This window comes from Dipodomys merriami, unplaced genomic scaffold, assembly GCF_024711535.1.
Source record: "Dipodomys merriami isolate MVZ:Mamm:240054 unplaced genomic scaffold, mDipMer1.0.p SCAF_1, whole genome shotgun sequence".
In the NCBI taxonomy this organism is placed as follows: domain Eukaryota; kingdom Metazoa; phylum Chordata; class Mammalia; order Rodentia; family Heteromyidae; genus Dipodomys; species Dipodomys merriami.
This window is the reverse complement of record NW_027202270.1, coordinates 17,455,146-17,479,931: the sequence shown is the minus strand read 5'-3', so window position 1 is coordinate 17,479,931 and position 24,786 is coordinate 17,455,146. Positions and strand designations below refer to the sequence as shown.

Here is a 24,786-nt window from a genome sequence, read left to right as displayed (position 1 = left end):
GGACACTTTCCTTGAGCGTTTTTGCTCAAGGCTAGCACTCTCCCATTTGAGCCACAGCACCACTTCCCATATGTGTACTTTCTAAGACTAACAGTAGCCAGGAGCTGGCAGCTTACATCAGTAGTAATCCGAGCTTCTTGGGAGACTGAGATTAGTAGGTTTGCAGTTGGAAGCCAGCCCAGGCAAGATAATTTTCAATTCAGTTGAGTGAATAGCTAGTCACAGGCTCATGTGCCTGTACTTCCGAGCTGTATAGGAAGCCTAATGTAGATAAGTGTTGCTCAAGCAAGAAGCAAGACCTTATCTCAGAAATAACCAACAAAAATCAGGGCTGGAGGCCTGACCAGTTAGAACACTTGCCTAACATTCACTAGTATTTGTCAAATAAAAGTATACATGTCAGATCAAGCCAGGAACCACACAGAATGTCTTCAGGTCCATTTTGTTTTGTTTGTCGCAGTTATGTGAGATAATGTGAGCAGTTACGTGAGGTTTGTTCGTATCCTCCCATTTTATAGATAACATTAAAAAAAAGTTTATTGATCCTCAAACAAAAACCTAATTTAAAAAAAACAAAGTTTAGATGATTTCACGGTGTCATTTTGTACTATTTTCTATGTAGATATAGAAGTAGAATGACAAAACTAAAGTAGAACCAGAGAGGGCTGGTTATAAAGAAAGAGAGAAAGATTTGTAGAAAGACTTTCAGTGAGTGCTCTTTGAAATGGAACAGTGCTTGCTATTTTGTTTTGTAATCTCCAGTCATCCTTACACTTTAAACAAATTAAAACCATTCTAACTAGGTGCAGGTAGCTCACTCCTGTAATCTTCCCTACTTGAGAGACCAAGATCTGAGGATCTCCGTTTGAAGCCAGACAGGGCAGGAACTTACATGAGACTCTTTTTTTGTCGTGGGGCTTGAACTCTGGGCCTGAGTGCTGTCCATCAGCTCTTCAGCTCAGGGCTAGCACTCTACCACTTGAGCTACAGCACCACTTCCGGCTTTCTGATGGTTTATTAGAGATAAGAGTTTCACGGACTTTTCCTGCCCAGGCTGGCTTTGAACCACGATCCTCAGATCTCAGCCTCCTGAGTAGCTAGAATTATAGGCGTGAGCCACCCGCAACTGGCTTCCATGAGACTCTTAACCTTCAATTAACCACAAAAAAAAAATGAGAAATCCAGGTGTGATTCAAGTGATAGAGTACTAGCCTTGAATGGAAAAAGCTCAGGTACTGCATCCATACCCTGAGTTCAAGCCCTGGTACTGGCACCAAAAGACAAAAATATTTTTACATTGTTGTTAGCCATTTTCCTTCCAGTGTGTCACCTACTGTTACCTATATCTTGTGGGGGGAGATGTTAAAAGATAGCATTATGTGTGGTTCACATGTACAATTGTGTGTGTGTATCATGTCAAGGAATTAAGAATTTCCTGTAAGCACCAACCATGGCAGGAGATCCAACAGCTGGCAAAAACCAAAAGGCTGTACCTATCTTTTACCTTCCACTTCATGAGAAAATGTATGATGTTCTCTCTTTGGCTGTGAGACTTAACATTTACACAGAATGCTCTGGTCAGGAGCTTTCCCAAGTCCTCTGGGAAGCAAGAGGCAGCATAAGTACCTTAACTAAGGGCCTTTTTGTTTGTTTGTTTTACAGTAACAAACCAGAAGCAGTAGAAGTAACATTTGCAGGTAAGTCTCTTTATTGTAATCATATTAAGTGAGAACACAATATAAAAAACCAGAAGGGGAGGGCTGGGAAGGTGGCTCAGTGGTAGAGCACTTGCCTTGCATGCATGAGGCCCTGGGTTCAATTCCTCAGCACCACATAAGCAAAAAAGAAAAAAGCCGGAAGTGGCGCTGTGGCTCATGTGGTAGAGTGCTAGCCTTGAGCTAAAGAGCTGAGGGACAGCGCCCAGGCTCAGAGTTCAGGCCCCTCGACCGGACCCAAAAAAAAAAAAAAAAACCCAGAATGGATTAAGTGAGAAGAGTTCTTGCCTAGCAAGAACAAGGCTGATTCTAAACAAAGTGTATGTGCACTTGTGTATGTACATTACATATATATATAAGGAAACAAAATTTTGATGGTCTGTTTGGGGTCTTGGTGACTTAGTTTTGTATATTTAGTACATTGACAACTGCTTTTAGAGTTAGGTAACCTGTGTGTTTACCTGCTGATATCTTTGGTTTCATTTTGTTGTACAGTCTCTTTACTCTGAAAGTCCTATAGTATTTTTTTAGTAGCTATCATCTAAGTTTACCTAGTGCTAGAGTAGGAGAAGTAGGAGCATGGTAATTGCCCCTCAACCTGCCCCCCCCTCATTAAATCAGAGAGATGCTACTGCCCTTCATTGTTATGCAGAATTGGTGGCTGTGACTTACTTGCTGTGTGAACTCTGAGGGATAGTGCAGCCACCTCTATAAAATGGAGTGCTTGATTAGATAATCTTAGATAACTGCTGAGTTCTGAGGTACTATCTATGGTTCTAAGGAAAGGCACCATCCCTGTCTCCTCTTACTAACTAGCAATACCACAGTTCTCATAATCCATGACTCCTTCTAGCTCCCAAAGTGATGGCACTTACACCTAGCTTCAAGAAAGACCCAGACTGAATCATCCATGGTGTGGTACAAGAGAGAGGCCTAGAGATTACAAAAGACTTAAAACATAGTCATATCTATTATATTGATCTCGGATCCTAACTCAAATAAAGACAAGTTGAGTTTAAAATTTTTTTGAGACAGTAAGTCATTTCAACGGTTGACTGGATATTTGATAAGAAGAAAAAAGTTTAAACAAGACAACATTTCTTTAAATATAGTCATCTTTGGGGCTGGGAATGTGGCTTAGTGGTAGAGTGCTTGCTAAGCATGCATGAAGCCCTAGGGTTTGATTCCTCAGTTCCACATAGAAAAAGCCAGAAGTGGCGCTGTAACTCAAGTGGTAGAGTGCTAGCCTTGAGTAACAAGCTCAGGGACAGTGCCCAGGCCCTGAGTTCAAGCTCCAAGACTGGCCAAAAAAGAAAAAAAAGGTCATCTTTAAATAAGGGAACTGATGACACCATATAAATGGAAATTATTTATGACCTGACACATATAAATGTAACCCCTGTGTATATCACTTCTATAATAATAAACTAAATGCATTACAAAGCCAGAGATTGGTGACTCATGCCTAGCTACTCAGGAGACTGAGATCTGAGGATTGAGATTCAAAGCCAACCCAGGCATGAAAGTCCATAATACTATCTCTATATAACCACCAGAAAGCTGGAAATGGCCCTATGGCTCCAAGTAGTAGAGTGCTAGCCATGAGCAAATAAGCTCAGGAACTGCACCCAGATGGAGTTCAAGCCCTGGGGCACCACAAAAATAAAAATAAAAAATAAAAAAATAAAATGCATCACAATAAAGGTCTTACAAAGTTCTTTTAAGACTAAGCTATGGTTAAGGTAAAAATAGTAGCTTTCTAAGTTTAGGAAAGAACAAAAGAGGGACATTATGCAGTTCTAGAGTTATTTTTGCTGACTGCCCACGGGAATTTAAAATAGACCGTTGTTTTACAAGTGTCTTTGTAACAAGAGGTCTTTACTGTGGCCTGATCTAAGGTAAGTGCTTAGAGAGATCATTCCTTCTTCCCAGGGTAAGTCATTTTATTTGCTTTCCTCACAGATTTTGATGGAGTCCTCTATCATATTTCAAATCCTAATGGGGATAAAACAAAAGTGATGGTCAGTATTTCTTTGAAATTCTACAAGGAACTTCAGGCACATGGTGCTGATGAGGTAAGTTCCATATCATTTTCCTAGGACTCTTACTTCTCCCTCACCTTTTGTTGGCAGCTTTACTCTCACAGTAGAATTTGGTACTAAGTCATCCCTACCACACACAAGACACCAGCCACTCTGTACAGTTTGCTTGCTCACCTAGCCAAGTGGCTCTTGGCTTCATTTCCTATAACCATGAAAAGAAATGCTTCCCAGAAAAGATTTTGGCTTTTTGCCTGTGTGCTTTTTAACTTGGAGAAATAAAGATGTTCTGTAACCAACGTTTAATAACTTAATCAATATCTTAAAGGGATTTTACCATTTTCTCCAAATAGGTTACCAATCTTTTACAAACAGTGGGAACAAGGACAAAATAAGTTAGCTTTTCTTTAAATAACAGAATAAATATTTTGTTAACTAGTACAAAAATAGCTATTGTAAGAATAAAATAGGTTCTGTTCTTATTTTAGAACATCATTGAGGCAAGAATATAACTATGCTAAGATTTTATAATCTTAAGCTTTTGCTTTGAAGTTTAGTCAAAAGTAACTTCCCTTTACGGTTTTGTTTTTTTTGTTTTTTTTTTTTGTTTTTTTTTGTCACTCGCGGGGCTTGTAGTCAGGGCCTGCACACTGGCCCTGAGCTCTTTTTGCTTAAGGTTAATTAAAGTTAATATTCCACCACCTTGGGCCACAGTATCACTTCCGTTTTTCTGGTGTTTAATTGGAGAGGAGAGTCTCCCAGACTTTCCTACCCAGGCTGGCTTTGAACCATAATCCTCAGATCTCAGCCCTTCTGAGTAGCTAGGATTATGGGCGTGAGCCACTGGTGCCCAGCCTTAGTTAGTGTTCTTTAGAGCTGGCCCCTTGACATACTTCTTCCTTACAACTACCTTAGGGAAAATTAGACAGGATATACAGACCTTGTGAAACGTTAATGGTCATGCCTTGTGACTAGCCTTTTTCAATAGCCGAAAAAGCAGGTTTGGTTCCTGTTGAACTATATTTGCTCTGGGACATGCCATTTATGGAAGAAAGAAAATACTGTTACACCAGTAAGCTCACATTGTGGTTGTGTCTCAAAGCAGGAAGTATGACTCAGTTCCTGAATCAGTTTTCAAATATCTTAGTTTTAACAAACTAAGCTGTCTTTAATCTGTTGAATGAAGATATACAGCCATTTCTTTTTCTTTCCAAAGAGTAGTAGTTTTGAATAGTTTAAAAATTATGTAATGGAAAGCTATAAAGTATGATCAAAAGCTTGATAATTTTTTTGTTATAAAACTAAAATTAGACATGTCAGAATACCCTGCAACATAGAACCACTTCTTCAGTTATTCAGATACAAATAATTTACTCCCTCAGCTCAAGTAGAAACATTTAGAGAAGTTGAATTTGGGGCACCTTGCCCAAAAAGGGGAATCTCTTTTTTTTTTTTTTTTTTTTGTCAGTCATGGGGCTTGAACTCTGGGCCTGGACGCTGTCCCTCAGTTCTTTAGCTCAAGGCGAGCACTTGGGGCTTGAACTCTGGGCCTGGGCATTGTCCCTAAGCTCTTTAGCTCAAGGCAAACACTCTACCACTTAAGCCACAGCACCACTTCCAGCTTTTTCTGTTTATGTGGTGCTGAGGAATCAAACCCAGGGCCTCATGCATATGAGGCAAGCACTCTACCACTGAGCTACCTTCCCAGCCCAAAAGGGGAATCTTTTAAGAGAAAGACCTAGTCTTTTGGAAACTTATGAAGGACTGTTATTATGTAAGGGAAGTGGGTAGCTCTTCTCTACCAGATAAAGAGCACAGGGAAACAGGGCTGTCCAGGAAGTCCTCCTCTTGATTAGCTTTAGGATGACTGCCTGAAAAGAAGTGCTAAACATTTGAACAGATAACTACAAAGTTATGTAATTATTTTCCTAGACAGTAGTCCTCTCTTTTTAAAGGTCTAGGTGCAATGATAATTCTGTAGGAAAGAGAAGGGAATGATTGATTGATTGATTTGATTGACTGGGCAGTCTTACTGTTAAGTCCAGGCTAGTATCAAATTCCTGATGCACCTTCCAGGTGGCACCGTACCTGTACTTTGCTCACAATGGAACTCCAGAACACATTACAATTATTTTTTATTGTTGTTATTATAAAGGTGATATATAGAGAGGTTACTGTTTCATAAGTCAAGTAATTAGTATATTTCTTTTTGGACAATGTTGCCCCTTCCATCACTCTCCCAGTTTTTCCCTCCAGTCCCCACCTACAAGTTTCAACATAGTGTCTAGTGAGTACCACTGCTTCACTTGTTCACTTACTGTTTTTCCATTTCTGTGCCCCATCCCCTTAGCCTCTCAAAGACAAAAGAGCAAACAAGACAAAAGGAAAAGACACAGCAACAAAGGCAAAACCTCTTTCCATTTCCTGGAGTTCATTTTGATAAATACTATTTTATATGATCAGAGGCACTTGTGCCTTCACATTGCAGTTCTTGTAGCTATCCTGTGGGTCAAAGAACTAACACACCCACTTAAGTGGGTGGAGTAGGTAGCATTCACTGTGCTGTAGCAGGCATGCAGTAAATGGTTCCCTGGGTTGGTTAAACAGTGACCAGCCTGTGATAACCATAGGAAGTTTATTACTTTGTCACCCAGCCCTTTAAAAAGGCTGAAGGTCTCTGCTGCTAGAATGGAAAGATCATAACAGCAAGGAGTGAATAGGTCTCTTCCACTCATCTGGTCTGGTATCTTAGGAACAGAGGCACAAATTTGAAAATGAAGTATGATTTTCTTTTTTTTTTTTTTTTTTTTTGGTCAGTTGTGGGGCTTGAATTCTGGGCCTGGGTGCTGTCCCTGAGCTCTTCAGCTCAAGGCTAGCACTCTACCACTTGAGCCACATCACAACTTCCTTTTTTCTGGTGGTTTATTGGAGATAGGATTCTCAGGGACTTTCCTGCCCAGGCTGGCTTTGAAACACGATTCTCAGAGCTCAGCCTTCTGAGTGGCTAGGATTACAGCTGTGAGCCACCAGCAGCCAGCTTTCTACTACTTTTAAGTAGAATTTTCCAAAAGAAAGATTTCTGAGTATTATTTTACATTTCTGAATCCTAAATTATTAATACAAAAGTAAATGTGAAAACCCTCCCACATAAAAAGTTTTATGAATGAATTGTGATTTAAAATACAAGTAAAGCCAGCCACCAAGGCTTATACCTGGTGTAATCCTAGCTACTCAGGAGGCTGATATCTGAGGATCACGGTACAAAGCCAGCCTGAGCAGGAAAGTCCATGAGACTCTTAACTCTGATAAACCACTCAGAAAACGGGAAGTGGTACAGTTGCTCAAGTTGTAGAGTGCTAGCCTTGAGCTGAAGAAGCTGAGGGACAGCATTCAGGCCCAGGATTCAAGCCCCGTGACCCACAAAAATAAGTAAAGTACAAGTAGATCCATGGGTATGGTGAAACTGAGGCAGGAAAATCCTAAATTCAAGATAGCCTGGGCTACCAACTAGCAAAACCATGCCTTAAAAAGGGGGGGGGAAAGATGCAAGTGAAGTAGCAGGAAAATGTTGGCTGATTATGTTGACTTCATGCATATCACTATTATCTTAGCAAGTAGGGAATTAATTGAAGGGCTGCAGTTTCTCCTACATCTGGTCCACCCCCCCCCTTTTTTTTTTTCTAGTGAGTCATGGGGCCTGAGCGCTGTCCCTGAGCTCTTGCTCAAGGCTAATGCTCTACCACTTGAGCCATAGCACCACTTCAGGTTTTCTTTTTTTTTTTTTTTTTTTTTGGTCGGGCTTGAACTCTGGGCTTGGGCGCTGTCCTTGTGCTCTTCAGCTCATGTTCTACTGCTTGAGCCACAGCACCACTTCGGTTTTCTAGCAGTTTGTTGGAGATAAGAGTCACATGAACTTTCCTGCCCGGGCTGGCTTTGAACTGCGATCCTCAGATCTCAGCCTCCTGAGTAGCTAGGATTACAGGTGGCCACACACTTTTTTGATGCTGGTACTGGAGCTTATACTCAGGGCCTTGTGCTCTAGCTGGCCTTTTTTACTTAAGGCTGGCACTCTGCCATTTGAGGCACACCTGCATTTCAGATTTTGCTGGTTTATTGGAGATAAGAATTTCTTGGATTTGTCTGCCCAAGCTACCTTCAAACAGTGATTATCAGATCTAGGATTACAGATGTCACCTAGCTTGATTTCCCTTTTCTTCAAGTACCAATGATACATGTAGTACAGAATTGCATGCTGGTTAAAATTCTTGTGGATGCACATGTTAAATTTTTCTCCAAAACTGTTAAAACACCTGAAGATCAAATCTCTGTATACCACTAACATTCTGTGACCATGAAACCTCCTTTTAGTTCCTATTTTGTAAAAGAGATCCCTCTTGGTGGTTGTGTGGTTAGCAACCAGGAATATATGTGGCATTGCTTACCTTTTGCCTTTATGTAAGGAAGTAAGATCATGGGTTCATGAGGGCCATGCTAGTATCGTATTTTTTTTATATTGGAAATATTTTCCAGCTATAGAAAAATAAGTAAACGCAGCAGGATTGAGACTACAATATAGCTGTTAAGAACTGCGTTGTTGTGTTCGCTTCGGCAGCACATATACTAAAATTGGAACGATACAGAGAAGATTAGCATGGCCCCTGCGCAAAGATGACACGCAAATTCGTGAAGCGTTCCATATTTTTCAAAAAGAAAAAAGCCGGAAGTGGCGCTGTGGCTCAAGTGGTAAAGTGCTAGCCTTGAGCTGAAGAGCTTAGGGACAGCGCCCAGACCCAGAGTTCAGGCCCCACAACCGGACAAAAAAAAAAAAAAAGAACTGCGTTGTTGTTTGCCCTGCTCAGATTAAAGTTGTTTCTTAACTATACCTGTCTGCTGTACTCCTGTAGCAGCCAGGGATGCTTGGTCTCATACATGTTATGAAAATAAAAAAATAATTAAATCAGTATATAGAATATTATGAAAATATTGTTCAATAGACTTATTTACAAGCAACTAGGTCTTCCCAAATAACAAAGAGTACACTCTGGGATGTAGTTGGGTGGCAGCACTTGCTTAGCATGCACAAAGCCCTGGGTTTGGTCTCTAGCACCACTAGAAAAAAAAAAAGAAAGAATAAATTGGGGTTGAAGAACTTTACCATATGATAACATTTTTCTCAAAGGAAACATAAAATGTATGTTTCTTTTTGTTTGTTGTTTTTAAATATTTCCTAGAGCCATAGAAAGTAAGATGAAAAAATTGGTATTCCTGTGGGTGGTTATTGCTTATATTTGTATGCTTTTGTTTGCTTGTCCTGTTTGCATGGACTGGACCCTAGTAGCACTGCCTGTGTTTCTCTTGCTACTGAAATTATTTTAAACAAGTATGTATAACTTAATATTAAGACAGCAACTTTGAGGTTTTGATTTGTATTTTCTCTGATGACATTCATCTACTTATTAGCCAATTGCAAAGATTCTATCTGGAAACATCTATTCCTTTGCCCATTTTTAATTGGGTTATTTGTCTTTTTATTATTGGTTAATAAGATTTTATTTATATAATTTTCAGTTGAAAAGAAAGATAATTAAAATATATAATTTTTTTTAAAAGACAGAAGAAGCTTATGTTTTTTGAGGGGGTTGGTGTTTTTTTGTTGTTTTGTTTTTTGGGTTTTTTTTTTTTTTTTTTTTTTTTTGGTCATGGGGCTTGAACTGGGCCTAGGCTCTGTCCCTGAGCTCTTCAGCTCAAGGCTAGCACTCTACTACTTGAGTCATAGTGCCACTTATGGTTTTCTGATGGTTAATTGGAGAGAAGAGTGTAATGGACTTTCCTTTCCTGGCTGGCTTTGAACCATGATCTTCAGATCTTAGCCTCCTTAATAGTCAGGATTACAGGAGTGAGCCACTGGACCTGGGTATGGCTTTCATTTTTAACTTGATAACTTACATTAATTAAAAGTTGTTTGTGATGAGAGAGTATTAGAAATGGACTTAAAGACAAAAATCCTGAATTCTGTTATACTACTGAATTTTAGTATGTTGGCTCTAGTTTTACCTTGGCACCTTTCCTCCTTCATTACAAATTTTTAATGAGGGTTTCTAGTAAATACTCCTTGTCTGGTTTTTGTTTGGTTTGGTTTTACTTGAGACAGTTTCATGTATTTCAGGCTAGCTCTGTTCTAGTGATCCTTTAGCTTCCTTAGTGCTGACAAATTACAAGATTCCTTACCATGCCCAGAAACATGTCAATTTTTTATTCTTACTTTAATTTTTTGTGTTAGTCATGGGGCTTGAACTTGGGGCCTAGGCACTGTCCCTGAGCTGTTTCGTTCAAGTCTAACCCTCTACCATTTGAGCCACAGCTCTACTTCCAGCTTTTTTGGTAGTTGGTTGGAGATAAGAGTCTTGTAGGCTTTTCTGCCCTGTTCTGGCTTCCAACCTGGATCCTCATATCTCAACTTCTTAAATAGGTTTGCAGGAGTGAGCCACCAGTGCCCAGATATATATGTATATATATATTTTTAATATCAGGATTGCTAAACACCAAAAAGCTCTTTCAGGTTGCCAGTGACTAATACACTTGGTTTCTATGTCCCAATAAGTGCCTTTCCACTGTTTAATGTATCACTTACAACATTTATGTCAGATTTTCATCAGAAACTTCTGTTTCATAAATCGTGTCAGTCCAGCAAATTACACCAGGTGAAGCAGTCACACTGGCAGAAAAAAAAATAGGAAGGTGTAACTGCTTTATTGTTTTTGTTTTTGTTTTTTTGTCATCTACTTCAAAAGGCTGGAATGTAACCAGCAATGAGTGTCAGTTTGGGAAAACACTGGGTAATGTCTGTGGAGTCACCAATATTAATAGCTCACTGAGTTTTTTTATCCATTTTATTTTGCCTGAAAGCTGCTTATGAACTAAGATATTTTAAAGCTTACAAGATTAGCAGACTAACAGAAATCTGTTCTCTGCAATTATTTTATCTCTTCATTCACCTGGGTTAGTGGCTCAGCCTATCTTTAGTTGATACTAACATAATCTATCCTTTCTCTTGTATTTGTCATGCTTCTCTTTGAAAACAAAAATGATTGGGTGCTATGTAGGATCCCAAGGAGAACAGAAACACTGAGTGGGTCATTAGTTTTTTGAAGTTTAATCCCATTCAATGAAGGACCCGATTTAGATAAATCCACTTGTCCCTTTAGTTTCCTACCCTCCCGCCCCCCAAATGAAAGTTAAGAAAAATGCTGTCCTGAAAGAACTTGACAGGTTCATTGTGGATTTTGGATTAACTTTTGTTTTTCTTTAATTTTATAGTTGTTAAAGAGGGTATACGGAAGCTTCTTAGTAAACCCAGAATCAGGTATGTAATTTATGTGACAACTGTGGAATGATAATGGAAACATGTACTGTTTGTTCTAATCTTGGGCTTTTTTGTTTTTTGTTCTTGTTTTTTGTATGTCATTAGGCCTGAACTCTGGGCCTGGGTGCTGCCCCTCAGCTCTTCAGCTCAAGGCTAGCGCTCTACCACTTGAGCCACAGTACCACTTCCAGCTTTTTCTGCTTATGTGGTGCTGAGGAATCGAACTCAGCCTCATGCATGCGAGGCAAGCACTCTACCACTGAGCCACCTTCCTAGTCCCTAATCTTGTTTCAGCTAAAGTATTTCATTTAAATATTACTCATTTTCCAGATATTTCTTTGGAAGCCTAGTTCTCAATTCAACTCCTTCCATAAATACACCTTATTAGGAGCTCTGTTTCGTTGCATGTGGGTATCTAGTAGGTGGTACAGAATTAATGTCATTATTAAACTATATTTGATGTTGCTAAAAATGACTGACTTAACCTCTCAGCTGGAGGGCTACCTTTGTTTGCTCATGGTGATTAAAATGCCCTTGATATGACTGAACAAATGTAAACTCCTACTCACAACCCCTAATAATACCTTTTTCTGTACAGCGCATATTTGGAGAAGAGGACTATTCATACTATTCTTACAATTTCAAATTTCAAAAATATCCTTCCTCTTTTTAATTCATCCTTATAATAGAGGATCGCTATGTTCATTGTTAAAGACATGGCTGTGAACTGCTCCATCCCTAAGTAGCACAACTATGACATACTACTTTAAAGGTGACCAGCATTTCACCCCTCTAATGTCTCAGCTTATGAGACACTTAGTGGGGTTTCCAGAGTGAGACCATTTGGTCACCAGTTAGCAGGACCATTTGGACATGTTTTTTTGCTTAAACATTCTTGGATCTTGGCTAGCAGAGTGTTGTGAAAAGGAAGATCCCCCTGTGTCTCTCTCTTAACAGCACTCACTGTGGTGTTCCACCTTCACATGACACTGCCTAGCCACCCACATTAGAATTCTTCACCTCCCTGGATTCCTGCTTCTTTCTAATAAAGGTATCTTTCAGTGCACCTTGTTGCCAGGAATATTTTTGGGTGGAAACTTGGAAAGCAGTCTATAAATGATACTGAAATATGTTAATCATCAAATTGATGGGACAAGTGCATCATAGAAATAATAAAGTAAATAAGCTGGGTACCTATGGCTTATGCCTGTAATCTAGCTATTGGGAAGGCTGAGATCTGAAGATCTCAGTTTGAAATTAGCCCAGATAGGAACATTTGTGTGTGTGTTTTATTGTTTTGTTTTTGTTTTGGTCCGGTCGTGGGGCCTGAACTCTGGGCCTGGATGCTGTCCCTCAGCTCTTCAGCTCAAGGCTAGCGCTCTACCACATGAGCCACAGCGCCACTTCTGGTTTCTTTTTTCTTTTTTGCTTATGTGGTGCTGAGGAATTGAACCCAGGGCCTCATGCATGCAAGTCAAGCGCTCTCCCACTGAGCCACCTTCCCAGCCCAGATAGGAACGTTTGTGAGACTCATCTCCAATTAATCATCAAAAAGCCAGAAATGGAGCTATGGGTCAAGGCAGAGAACTAACTTAAACAAAAAAGCTCAGGGACAGAGCACAGGCCTGAGTTTAAGCCCAGGACCCACATGAAAAAACAGCAAAGAAGTAAATAACACTGTAGGTTTTGAAAGGAATCAAAGAATTTAAATAAGGGGAAAAAAAAGCTGAGCGCTGGTAGTCCCACCTATAATCCTAGCTACTTAAGATGTTAGAATCTGAAAATAGAGATTCAGAGCCAGCCTAGGCAGACAAATCCATGAGATGTCCATGTCCAGTTAATCAGCAAAAAGTTAAAAGTGGAAGCAAAGCTTAAGTGGTAGATCACCAACTGTAAGCCAAAAAAAAAAAAAAAAGCGTGAGGCCTGGAGCTCAAGTCACAGTGCTGCACAACACAGATCTAGAATACATGTTGGAACTTGGCCATGCTTATCACAACTGGATCCTGACACATAGCTTATGTTTCTCTCCTTGGGTCTGTCTTCTACTATCCTGTAGAAGCAAAGACATTGCCAAATTGCAATGAATTCATAGAAGTACAGTCTGATTTCATTTGACAGCAAACTTTAACTTTCCTTCTTGAAATCTAATTTTTAATTTTCTTATAGCCATTTATTTGCCTAACTGGCTTTTCAGGTACCCAAAACACAATAGTGATTATTTAACATTAAAATGACAAATATGTGCTAAGCATTATGTAGAAAAAAAGATTTAGATAGCTTACCCTCAAAGAGGATAGATCAAAAAGAACAACAATAAAAACAGATCTTTGGAATGCTCTTGGGAAAAAATGCAGTAGTATAAAAATTTGAAATATTCAGAAGTGCGAGATTGTTACAGCTCTAGTAAAACTGTTCCTGTCAGTTGCCTAGAATGTGACTTGAATTCTTAGTGGCCTGGAACTCAGGATCCTTCTGCCTCGGCCTCACTAATTCTCAAATTACAGGCATATGCCACCATGCCTACCTTAAGTTTTCTTTTATTCTCTCTCTCTCTCTCTCTCTCTCTCTTTCTCTCTCTCTCTCTCTCTCTCTCTCTCTCTCTCTCTCTCTCTCTCTCCCTCCCCTCTTCTTCCTCCTCATCTTCTCTTTTCTCCCTCTCCCCCTCTCCCTCTTCCTTTCCTTACCCCCCTCCCTTTTTGTGACAAGTCTTAGGGCTTGATCTCTGGGTTCGGTCCCTGAGCTTTTGTGCTCAAGACTAATGCTCTAATAAGAGTTTCATGGACTTTCCTGCCCCAGTTAGCTTCCAACCACATTACAGCTCTTGGCTTCCTGAGTAGCTAGGATTATAGGCAGGAGCCACCAGCACCTAGCTTTTTATGTTCTTTTAATGCCCACAACAGTCTCCCCTGTCTACATACCCTTAATTTTAAACAGATGAGGAAATTGTAAAGATTAGGTTATTTTTCAAAGCCATATGGTGATAAAACCAGAATTTAAACCCTGTATTGTTCAGCTTAAAACAGAATAGCCTCTACCCATATGTTTGTTGTCCTGTATTGAACAAGTCACTGCTTTTTTTTTTTTTTTTTTTTTTGCTGGTTGTGGGGGCTAATCTCTGGGCCTGAGCACTGTCTCTGCACTCTTCAGCTCAAGGCTGGCACTCTACCACTTGAGCCATAGCACCCCTTCTGGCTTTTCCTGTTTATGTAGTGCTGAAGAATCGAACCCAGGGCCTCATGCATGCGAGGCAAGCACTCTACCACTGAGCCAGCCCCAAATCACTGCTTCGTTTAGCCTCTTTTTTTCCTTTAAAATAAAATTTTTAGTTGGGTATCGATGGCTCACACCTGTAATCCTGTAATCCTAGCTAGCAGGAGGCTGAGATCTGAGGATCGAGGTTCAAAGCCAGCTGGGGCAGGAAAGCCCATGAGACTTTTTTTGTTGTTGTTGAATTAATTTAATTTTATTGTAAAGATGATGTTCAGAGGAGTAACAGTTACATAAGTAAGGTAATTAGTACATTTCTTGTTGAACAGGGTTACCACCTCCCTTGTTTTCTCCCACTTTCCCTCCCTTCCACCTCCCCTGTGAGACTTTTATCTCTAGTAAACTACCAGAAAACCAGAAGTGGCGCTATGGTAGGGCACTAGCCTTGAGCTGAAGAGTGGAGGAACAGCATGCAGGCTCAAGAGTTCAAGTCCCATGACCGACAAAAATTAAAAGTAAAATTTTACTGCCCGGCACTGCTGGCTCATGCCACTCTGGAATGAATGCCTGAGATCTGAACAAGGTTCAAAGCCAGTCCTGGCAGATAAATCTGACTCTCTTACCTCCAATTAACAAGCAAAAAGGTGGAAGTGGAACTGTAGCTTAAGTGGTAGAGCTCCAGCCTTGAGCAGAAAATGCTAATAAACAGGAGCACAAGACACATTCAAGTTCCAATATCCTTACTAGATATCCTTATTTTAATATAGGTGATCACATGAAATAACAGTTTGAAAATGTTACAGTGTAGTCAAATGGAAGTTATTAAACAAGTATAATATGTGCTTTGGGTTTTCTACCTGGCTTCTTCTTATAAAGGATTTGTGGTGGCATGTAAGTGGCTATGTTTTCATCTACCCAGATGCTGACTACATTGGTACATTAATCCATCAGAAAAATTGATAGCTCAGCTGGGTGAGGATGGCTTATGCCTATAATCCTAATGAGATCTGAGGATCAAGGTTCTTAGCCAGCTCAGGCAGGGAAGTCCTTGGCACTCTTATCTTCAGTTAACCACTTAAGAAGTCAGAAGTGGAATTGTGGCTCAAGGCTAGTTGACAGTTAGCCTTGATCAGAAAAGTTCAATGACAGTGCTCAAGCTCTGAGTTCAAGTCCCATGACCAACCAAGAAAAAAAATCTCTCTAAAACACTGTATTTCTAATTGAAGATTCTAGATTATAACTTATTCATATTCCTTATTTGTAATCAAGCATTTTTAATGCTGATTAAGATTTTTGCTTAGCATTTATTAATTAGTTGTAGATATTTACAAATGCTGAGCTTTCGTTTTGATTCATTTTGCTGTATGAGGTATATAAATGATGGTGAAACACAATGACATGTCATCGGAACCTGAAAAAAATCTGTCTTGTGTAATAGTCTTTAGATACTGATTGCCTAACACATTATTTTTATTTATTTGAGGCTTCTTAAAGTTTTTTCTTTTGCTGGTCCTGGGGCTTGGACACTGTCCCTGAGCCTCTTTGTGCACAAGGCTAGTACTCTACCACTTGAGCCACAGCTCCACTTCCAACTTTTTTTTTTTCCTGGTTTGTCATGGGGCTTGAACTCTGGGCCTGGACCCTGTCCCAGAGCTCTTCAGCTCAAGGCTAGTGTTTTGTCACTTGAGTCACAGCGCCACTTCTGGTTTTCTGATGGTTAATTGGAGATGAGTCACATGGATGTTCCTGCCCGGGCTGGCTTTGAACCGTGATCCTCAGATCTCAGCTTCCTGAGTAGCTAGGATTACAAGCGTGAGCCACCAGTGCCCAGCCTCTTAAGGATTTTTATTAGCATTAGTTGTACAGAGGTGTTTTGTTGTGACATTCTGGTGTATCCAGTAACTTCTGAGTAATTTGTCTTCTCCCTCCAGGATACAATGTTTCTTTGCTATATGACCTTGAAAATCTGCCTGCTTCCAAGGATTCCATTGTGCATCAGGCTGGCATGTTGAAGCGAAATTGTTTTGCCTCTGTCTTTGAAAAATACTTCCAGTTCCAAGAAGAGGGCAAGGAAGGAGAAAACAGGGCTGTTATCCATTATAGGGATGATGAGACCATGTGAGTATGAAATGCACTTCTCAAGCTGGAGTGTGGCTGTCACAGTAGGGTGGCACCTAGAGAATAGTGCAGTCAAATCTGAAATCCTCCTGTGTGAATCCCTCTGAAATGCTCTTCTTATGAAATGATAGTGGCAAAAAATAGGACTGGTTCTGCTCTGCAAAATTGACAAAGATAAAAGAAAATTCTGAATCATGTGTTAACAGAGTATCACTCATAAATCAGACATCAATCTCATGTATACTAGGAAATAAAATGTATTGTAAGTGGTGTTCTGCCAGGGCACTGGTTGGTGGCTTACACCTGGACTAGGTATTCAGGAGGCTGAGATCTGAGGATCACAGCTTGAAGCTAACCTGGACAGGAAAGCCTGAGACCCACCCCCTTTTTTTTTTTTTTGTCCTCCCGGTCGTGGGGCTTGAACTCTGGGCCTGGGCGCTGTCCCTCAGCTCTTCAGCTCAAGGCCAGCGCTCTACCACTTGAGCTACAGCGCCACTTCCGGTTTTCTGGTGGTTTATTGGAGATGGGAGTCTCATGGTCTTTCCTGCCTGGGCTGGCTTTGAACCGCGATCCTCAGATCTCAGCCTCCTGCGTAGCTAGGATTACAGGCGTGAGCCACCAGCGCCCAGCTAAGCCTGAGACTCTTATCTCCAATTAACTTCCCAAAAAGCTAGGAGTGGCACTATGGCTCAAGTAGTAGAGCACTGGCCTTAAGCAGAAAAGCTCAAGGACAGTGCCCAGGCCCTGAGTTTCAAGCCCCAGAACCAACACACACATACACACACACACACATTTATTTATTCATTTTGTCAGTCAAGGGGCTTGAACTCACACACACACACACACACACACACATTTATTTATTCATTTTGTCAGTCAAGGGGCTTGAACTCTGGGCCTGGGTGCTGTCCCTCAGCTCTTTAGCTCAAGGCTAGCACTCTAACACTTGAGCCACAGAGCCACTTACTGTTTTCTGGTGGTTTGTTCGAGCTAAGAATTTCATGGCAGGCTGGAAAGGTGGCTCAGTGGTAGAGTGCTTGCCTTGCATGCATGAGGACCTGGGTTCTATTCCTCAGCACCACATAAGCAAAAAGAAAAAAGCCAGAAGTGGCGCTGTGGCCCAAGTGATAGAGCGCTAGCCTTGAGCTGAAGAGCTAAGGGACAGCGCCCTGGCCGAGTTCAGACCTCACTGGCTGGATCCCCCATCCCCCCCCCCAAAAAAAAAATTTCATGGCTTTGGGCTGGGAAGGTGGTTCAGTGGTAGAGTGCTTGCCTTGCATGCATGAGTCCCCAAAAGACTAGACTAGTTATTTGCAGTTAACAGAAGTCAGAATAAAGGGAATCCCAAGAAGTAGGAAGTAGGAATGATCAAAGGGGACTTTACTAATTTACAAATATTAACTTATAAAGTATGACACAGAATCTAAAGTACTTTCAGAACAGCACTTAAAATAATATTTTTAGCCAGCTGCTGGTGGCTCACACCTGTAATCCTAGCTATTCAGGAAGCTGAGATTTTAGGACAGCGGTTCAAAGCCAGCTTGGACAGAAAAAGCGATTGATTTTTTTTTTTTTTAATTGGTCATGGGGCTTGAGCTCTGGGCACTGTCCCTGAGCTCCATAACTCAAGTTGAGTGTTCTATCAATTGAGCCACAGTGCCACTTCCATTTTTCTAGTGGTTTATTGGAGATAAAAGAGTCTCACAGACTTTTCTGCCCCAGATGGCTTTGGATCCGTAGATCTCAGCCTCCTGAGTAGCTAGGATTACAGGCGTGAGCCACTCATGCTGGACAAGCCATGAAATTCTTTTTTTTTTTTTTGGTCGTGGGGGCTGAACTCTGAGCCTGGGTGCTGTCCCTCAGCTCTTCAGCTCAAGGCTAGCACTCTACCACTTGAGCCACAGCGCCACTTCTGGCTTTTTTTTTTTTTGCCTATGTGGTGAGGAATTGAACCCAGGGCCTCATGCATGCAAGGCAAGCACTCTACCACTGAGCCACCTTCCCAGCCCTATGCTCTTGTTTTATGGATTCAGAAACTTAGGATTTAACCTTTTACTTCACTTCTAAAACCCAATTCTAATTATGTACTTAACTCTCCTGTTTTTTCCCCACAGGTATGTTGAATCTAAAAAGGACAGAGTCACAGTAGTCTTCAGCACAGTGTTTAAGGATGATGATGATGTGGTCATTGGAAAGGTGTTCATGCAGGTATGGAGCAGACATCTTGGGCGGGGGGCGGGGGGCAGTGGGTAGTGGTATGGTGATTTCATGCCAGTGCACCAAAGTACACCTTAACCAGAAAAGAAAACCAAGCCGTTTATTATAGGTACATGCCTATAATCCAGATGCTCAGGAAGCAGAACAGTCTTGAAAGTCTGAGGCCATTCTGGGCTAAGTACTTTGACCTGCTATCCAAAGGGAAAAAAAGAAAGGAAAAGAGAACCAGCAACTCTGTTGATATTGAGGATTTAATAACATTGAATGTTCTTTTTTTGTTGTTGTTGTTGGTCATGAGGCTTGGACTCTGGGCCTAGGTGCTGTCCCTCAGCTCTTCAGCTCAAAGCGAATGCTCTAGCACTTGAGCCACAGAACTTCTAGTTTTCTGGTGATCTATTGGAGATAAAGAGTCTCACGGACTTTCCTGCCCGTACTGGCTTTGAACAGCAATCCTCAGATCTCAGCCTCCTAAGTAGCTAGGATTATAGGCCTGAGCCACCGTACCTAGCTTGAGTGTTCTATGTTTACTTTGTGATTTTGAACTTTTTTGTAGTACCCAGGTTTGAACTCAGCCTTGTATCTGTTTAGCAGGCAATCTATACACCTCGTTCTGGCACTCTCACAGGATAAAATGAAAAGACAATTTGGATGCTGTTAAACATTCTAGATTATAGTTAAATATTGAGTATTCTTCCTACCATGAGTTTGTTGGTGATTGGTTGTTTTTTATGTCAGACCTGGAGCTTGAACTCAAGACCTGAGTCCTGTTCCTGAACTTTATTGCTCAGGGCTAGTGATCTACTACTTTAGCCACAGCTCTACTTACAGCTTTTTGGGGATTGGTTAATTGGCCATAAAAATGTCACAGAGGCCAGGTGCTGGTGGCTAACACCTGAAATTCTACCTGCCTTGGGCTGAGATCTGAGGATCAAGTTCAAAGCCAGCCAGGAAAGTCCAGGAGGTTCTTACCTCCAATTAACTACCAGAAAACCGGAAGTGCAGCTATGGCTCAAAGTGGTAGAGTTCTATCCTTGAGCAGAAGAAGTTCAGGGACAGTGCCCAGGCCCTGAGTTCAAGCCCCAGAACTGGCCAAAAAAAAAGTGTCACAGACTTTCCTGCCCAGGTTGGTTTTGAACCCCAGTCCTCATGTCTTAGTTTCCTGAGTAGCTAGGATTACAGGTGTAGGCCACCAGTGCCTGGGTACCATAAAGTTTTTGACCTAAAATGTAATCACATTTCCTAACATCTGGTTTTGCTCAGGTTTGTAGCAAGTTCTATTCCTGGCTCAGATTAGTCCTAAGGTTTTTTCAGAATGATCAGTAGCAATTTTTTTTTTTTAATCAATCCTGGGGCTTGAAGTCAGGCCTGGGCACTATCCCTGAGCTTCTTTTGCTTAAGACTAGCACTCTACCATTTAAGCTACAGTGCCACTTCCTGCCTTTTCTGTGTATGTGTTGCTGAGGAATCAAATCTTGGGTTTCATATATGCTAGGTAAGCACTCTATCACTAAGCCATATTCCCAGCCCCTATAGCAAATTTTGAAGTGGAAAATTATATTAGATGTATTTTTTGACCTGACAGGGGAAAGCCTGAGTTTGAGTCACCATAGAGTGACTAGCAGCTAAGAAGAAGCTTAGCTGCTAGGAAGAGTAATAGGACATTACTGTCAGGACATTTTGTCACTGCTTTTTTGGTACAATTGGGCTCAGCTCATACCCATTTTGACTGTGTCATCTTGTCTGCCAGCCAGTTCCTGGCTCTAGAACATGAGGGCTCCTTGGTCAGATGGTATACAGACTGGTTTCTTCTGAAATGAGTTAGCATTCAGTCTAGTACAGTGGTTAAATTTTTAGAAATTCATATTTTCATTCTGTTCCTTGGTACATTGATGAGATTTTTCTTTTCTTTTTTTGGGGGGGTGGGGTGGGGGAGGGGGTCCAGTCATGGGGCCTGAACTCTGGGCCTGGCGCTGTCCCTCAGCTCTTCAGCTCAAGGCTAGCGCTCCACCACTTGAGCCACAGCGCCACTTCCGAGTTTTTTCTTTTTGTTTATGTGGTGCTGAGGAATTGAACCCAGGGCCTCATGCATGCAAGGTAAGCGCTCTACCACTGAGCCACCTTCCCAGCCCCTTGATGAGATTTTTTTCAATTCTGAAATAACATTTTGTCAGGTTTGGAAAATAGCCATGCCTACCATAGTAGGGGCGTCGGTAGCCTTCTAAGTGACTTAGGGACATGTTCAAAATGATCTCCACAATTTGCTTCATCTCTAGTGCCTTTGTGTTTTGGCTGGTTAAACTATTTTGGGAATCCCTTTGCATAAAAATTGGAATGTCAACACTAGCATTTTGATAATACTGAATTTAGATATAAACAGATACACAAACACACACAATTTGTTGGGTCCTAAAAGTGTAAAGCCTCTATAGACAGCCATTTCATCAACTTTTCCTGCAGAATTAACAGGGTAATTAATTCAATGCAGTAGCTCAGAAATTGGGCTAAATCCAAACTAAAAACTAATTTTAAAAGCTATGATTAGATTTGGCTGGATTTCTTACCAGTCTTGTTACATTGCATCCCAGGAAAACTCAACTAAAACTCAACTTATTTTTTTACTTTAAACAGGTCTTAATCTTGAAGAGTTTATTGGAGATATATCTTTTTTCATGTGTATTTACACTTCACCATCAATCCATGTGGTGTGGTATAGGGCACTTACTTTAAAGGAAAAGGAAAGCCTCTTACTAGTGTTCCATTTAGTGACTGTCCTGGTGCTCTGTAAGCTTTATGGTATCTAGGAATGTAAAAAGGTTGGGTTCAGGGTCTGGGAATGTGGCTTAGTGGGGTAGAGTGCTTGCCTAGCATGTATGAAGCCCCGGGTTTGATTCCCCAGTACCACCTAAGCAGAAAAGGCCAGAAGTGATGCTGTGGCTCAAGTGGCAGAGTGCTAGCCTTAAGCAAAAGAAGCTCAGGAACAGTGCCCAAGCCCTGAGTTCAGCCCCCCCCCCCACCAAAAAAAAAAGTTTCATGGACTTGCTGGTTCAGATCTCAGCCTCCTTAGTTAGCTAGGATTGTTAGTTTAAGTCACCAGCACCCCTCACATGTTTGTTTTGAGATACATTTTCACTATGGTTTAGAAGAAAGAAAGAATGAATGCTTAGCACAGGAAGCTATGACTGATTTTCTAGTATGGTGCTGGGCATTGGTATATTATCTCTCTGGACATAACTACTAAGTACTAGAGAAAGTCTGATAGGCACTGGTATTTCCAACACTCATGCCATGAAAAGCAGTTGGACCAGCCCTTAGGCTCTGGAGATAGGAGTATAATCCATAAGAATTGTTGTAGACAACAGTCTCTCATGCAGTTGTGAAGATGTTATTTTGAGGACCCTTTTTGCCTATTTACATATGTAGGTATATATCTATAGTTGTTTGCTGAGATGGAAACACTGGGTCTATCTGTAATCTAGGTAGATACTGCTAGCTTCTTCTCCATAGGACGTGTTGCCCTCCTACCAACAGTGGATAAGTACATACTGTCCTGAGTGTCAGATTTGGATTTCTGCTCTTCTGATAGTTTAAAAATGGTAACAGCACCCTCTTGTATAAAGTCAGACCATCTGTATTAAAGTCTATTTGTTTTTCTTTTCCTGTGACATGTCCATTTTTATTTTTTCACTGGATCATTGATCTCAGCTTTTTTATATACTAAGGAGATTAGCCCTTCATCTGTGATAAAAGTCACAATATGTTTTTCAGTTTGAATGTGTTTTGTAAGCTTTTTTTCTCCATATGGAAATAAAGCCAACTATGTCTGGCTATTGGAGGGGATGTTACAAAAGAGGAATGTATGAGCAGCAGCAGCACATTTGTAGATTAAGGGCTATGTGCTAGTATTTTCTGGGTTCTAAACATGAGAGACCTGTAAAAGACCCTCAGTTTCATGCTTGTGCAATGTCTTAGAAGGCCCCACTCGAGAATTTGAATTGTCCTGTTATTGGCATTGCTGGAAACTCTGTTCTTTGGGGTCTGCATTGAGAGAGGTCTTTTGTATTACTTGTCAATATAGGTATGTGGAGATTATGAGAACCTAATGTCTGGGATGAGAACATAGGAGGACTGGCCTGATTTTTACATCTGGAAGGTCAAATTAAGAGAATGCTGGTGTGCCAGGTGCTAGTTACTCGTGCTTGTAAACGTAGCTACTCAGGAAGCTGAGATCTGAGAATCATGGTTCAAAGCCAGCTTGGGCAGAAAAGTCACTGTGAAACTCTTACTTCCAATTAACCACCAAAAAACCCAGAAGTAGAGGTAGGGATCAAATGGTGGAACACTATCCTTGAGCATAAAAGCTCAGGTACAGCACCCAGATACTGAATTCAATCCCCAGGTTTGGCCTTAAAAAAAAAAATTTAAAAGATTAGACTCTTGGTATACACACCAACTTTATGAACATTAAGACAACTGTCTTTCTTTCTTTCTTTCTTTCTTTCTTTCTTTCTTTCTTTCTCCTTCCTTCCTTCCTTCCTTTCTTTCTTTCTTTCTTTCTTTCTTTCTTTCTTTCTTTCTTTCTTTCTTTCTTTTTCTTTCTTTCTTCCTTTTCTTTCTTTCTTTCTTTCTTTTCTTTCTTTCAGTCAGTCTTGGTTCTTGAAATCTGGGCCTAGGTGCTGTCCCTGAGCGCTTCAGCTCAAGGTGAGTGCTCTACCACTTTGAGCCACAAGCCACTTCCCAGCTTCCTGGTGGTTAATTGGAGATAAGAGTCTCATAGGCTTTCCTGGCCGGGCGGCTTTGAACGGCGATCCTCAGATCTCAGCCTCCTGAGTAGCTAGGAATATGGGCATGAGCTACTGGCACCCAGCTTTTTTGGGGGGGTTGGGGGTGGGCTACTCCTGGAGCTTGAACTCAGGGCCTGGGCACTTGAGCCTCTCTCTCTGCGCAAGACTAGCTCCCTACACTTGAGCCACAGCGCCATTTCTGGCTTTTTATGTGTTACTGAGGAATTGAACCCAGGGTTTCATGCATGCTGGGCAAGCACTCTAATGCTAAGCCACATTCCAGCCCCATAACTCTTATTTCTTTAACTCCATTATCTTCTGCACCCTAGAATGGCATGGAATTGCCCTAGTTTTTGAGGGTTTTTGGTTTGTTTGTGTTTTGCTTTTTTTTAGCTTTTAAATTTAAAAAAAACAATGTGTTACTATAAAGGTGATGTACAGAGTTTGTGTGCTTTTTGATGCTGGGGCTTGAACTCAGATTGAGAGCACTGTCCCTTAGTTTTTTTCACTTAACTTTGGTACTCTATCACTTGAGCCACAGATGTACTTCCAGTTTTTGGTGGTTAGTTAGAGATAATAGACTCATGGACTTTGCTGCATGGGCTGGCTTTGAACCACAAAACTCAGAGATCTCAGGCATCTGAATAGGTAGTATTACAGGCAACCCATAACAGAAGTTGCTGCTCGTGATACATCAGTTTTTGTTTTATCTCCACAGGAGTTCAAAGAAGGACGCAGAGCCAGTCACACAGCCCCCCAGGTCCTTTTTAGCCACAGGGAACCTCCTCTGGAGCTGAAAGACACAGATGCTGCTGTGGGCGACAACATTGGCTACATCACCTTTGGTGAGCTGGGTGCAGTTGCCATACCAACAGTCTTAAAGAGTTCACAAAGGCAGAATGGCAAAATCAGGGCCTTCTTGGTTAACATGGTTAGTGGATAAAGGCAGACCTGCCATCTTTTTCCTGTTGTCACTGCTGTGACCATAGAAGGATTATGACAGGGTATAGATTACAGAGTAAGCCAGGTGCTATTTTGGTACAGTGGTCATTTCCTTTTTCTACTTTCTGCTTTTCTTAAGTCTTAAGGGGGGAAAAGTAGCTTCTGATGTCAGGAGAGTATGGTCATGGCATTGCTAAGCAGTTGGATGGAGTTTTGTCATTTGGTATACTGGTGGGGCAGGGATTGCTTCTTCAGGTTAGGTCAGCCATGATTTGCAATTCTCTCCTTTCTTTTTTTTTTTTTTTTTTTTGGGGGGGGGGTGGGGTCTAGTCGTGGGGCCTGAACTCTGGGTCTGGGCACTGTCCCTCAGCTCTTCAGCTCAAGGCTAGCATTCTACCACTTG

At 41.2% G+C, this 24,786-nt stretch overlaps 1 protein-coding gene and 1 non-coding gene across 3 annotated transcripts in view; both read left to right on the top strand.

The window, feature by feature from the left end:
• The window catches only part of Arpc2 (actin related protein 2/3 complex subunit 2), a 41,723-nt gene that overhangs the window by 9,926 nt on the left and 7,011 nt on the right, over nucleotides 1–24,786 (top strand). For both annotated transcript variants that reach the window (XM_070017364.1, XM_070017373.1), the window contains exons 3-8: nucleotides 1,663–1,697; nucleotides 3,678–3,790; nucleotides 11,072–11,117; nucleotides 16,257–16,443; nucleotides 18,558–18,651; nucleotides 24,160–24,286. In XM_070017364.1, coding sequence (XP_069873465.1) covers nucleotides 1,663–1,697; nucleotides 3,678–3,790; nucleotides 11,072–11,117; nucleotides 16,257–16,443; nucleotides 18,558–18,651; nucleotides 24,160–24,286 — 602 coding nt within the window. The remainder of the gene's footprint in view (nucleotides 1–1,662; nucleotides 1,698–3,677; nucleotides 3,791–11,071; nucleotides 11,118–16,256; nucleotides 16,444–18,557; nucleotides 18,652–24,159; nucleotides 24,287–24,786) is intronic.
• LOC138835656 (U6 spliceosomal RNA) lies at nucleotides 8,351–8,457 on the top strand. Its single transcript, XR_011374687.1, has one exon. It is a non-coding gene; the product is annotated as a U6 spliceosomal RNA (small nuclear RNA).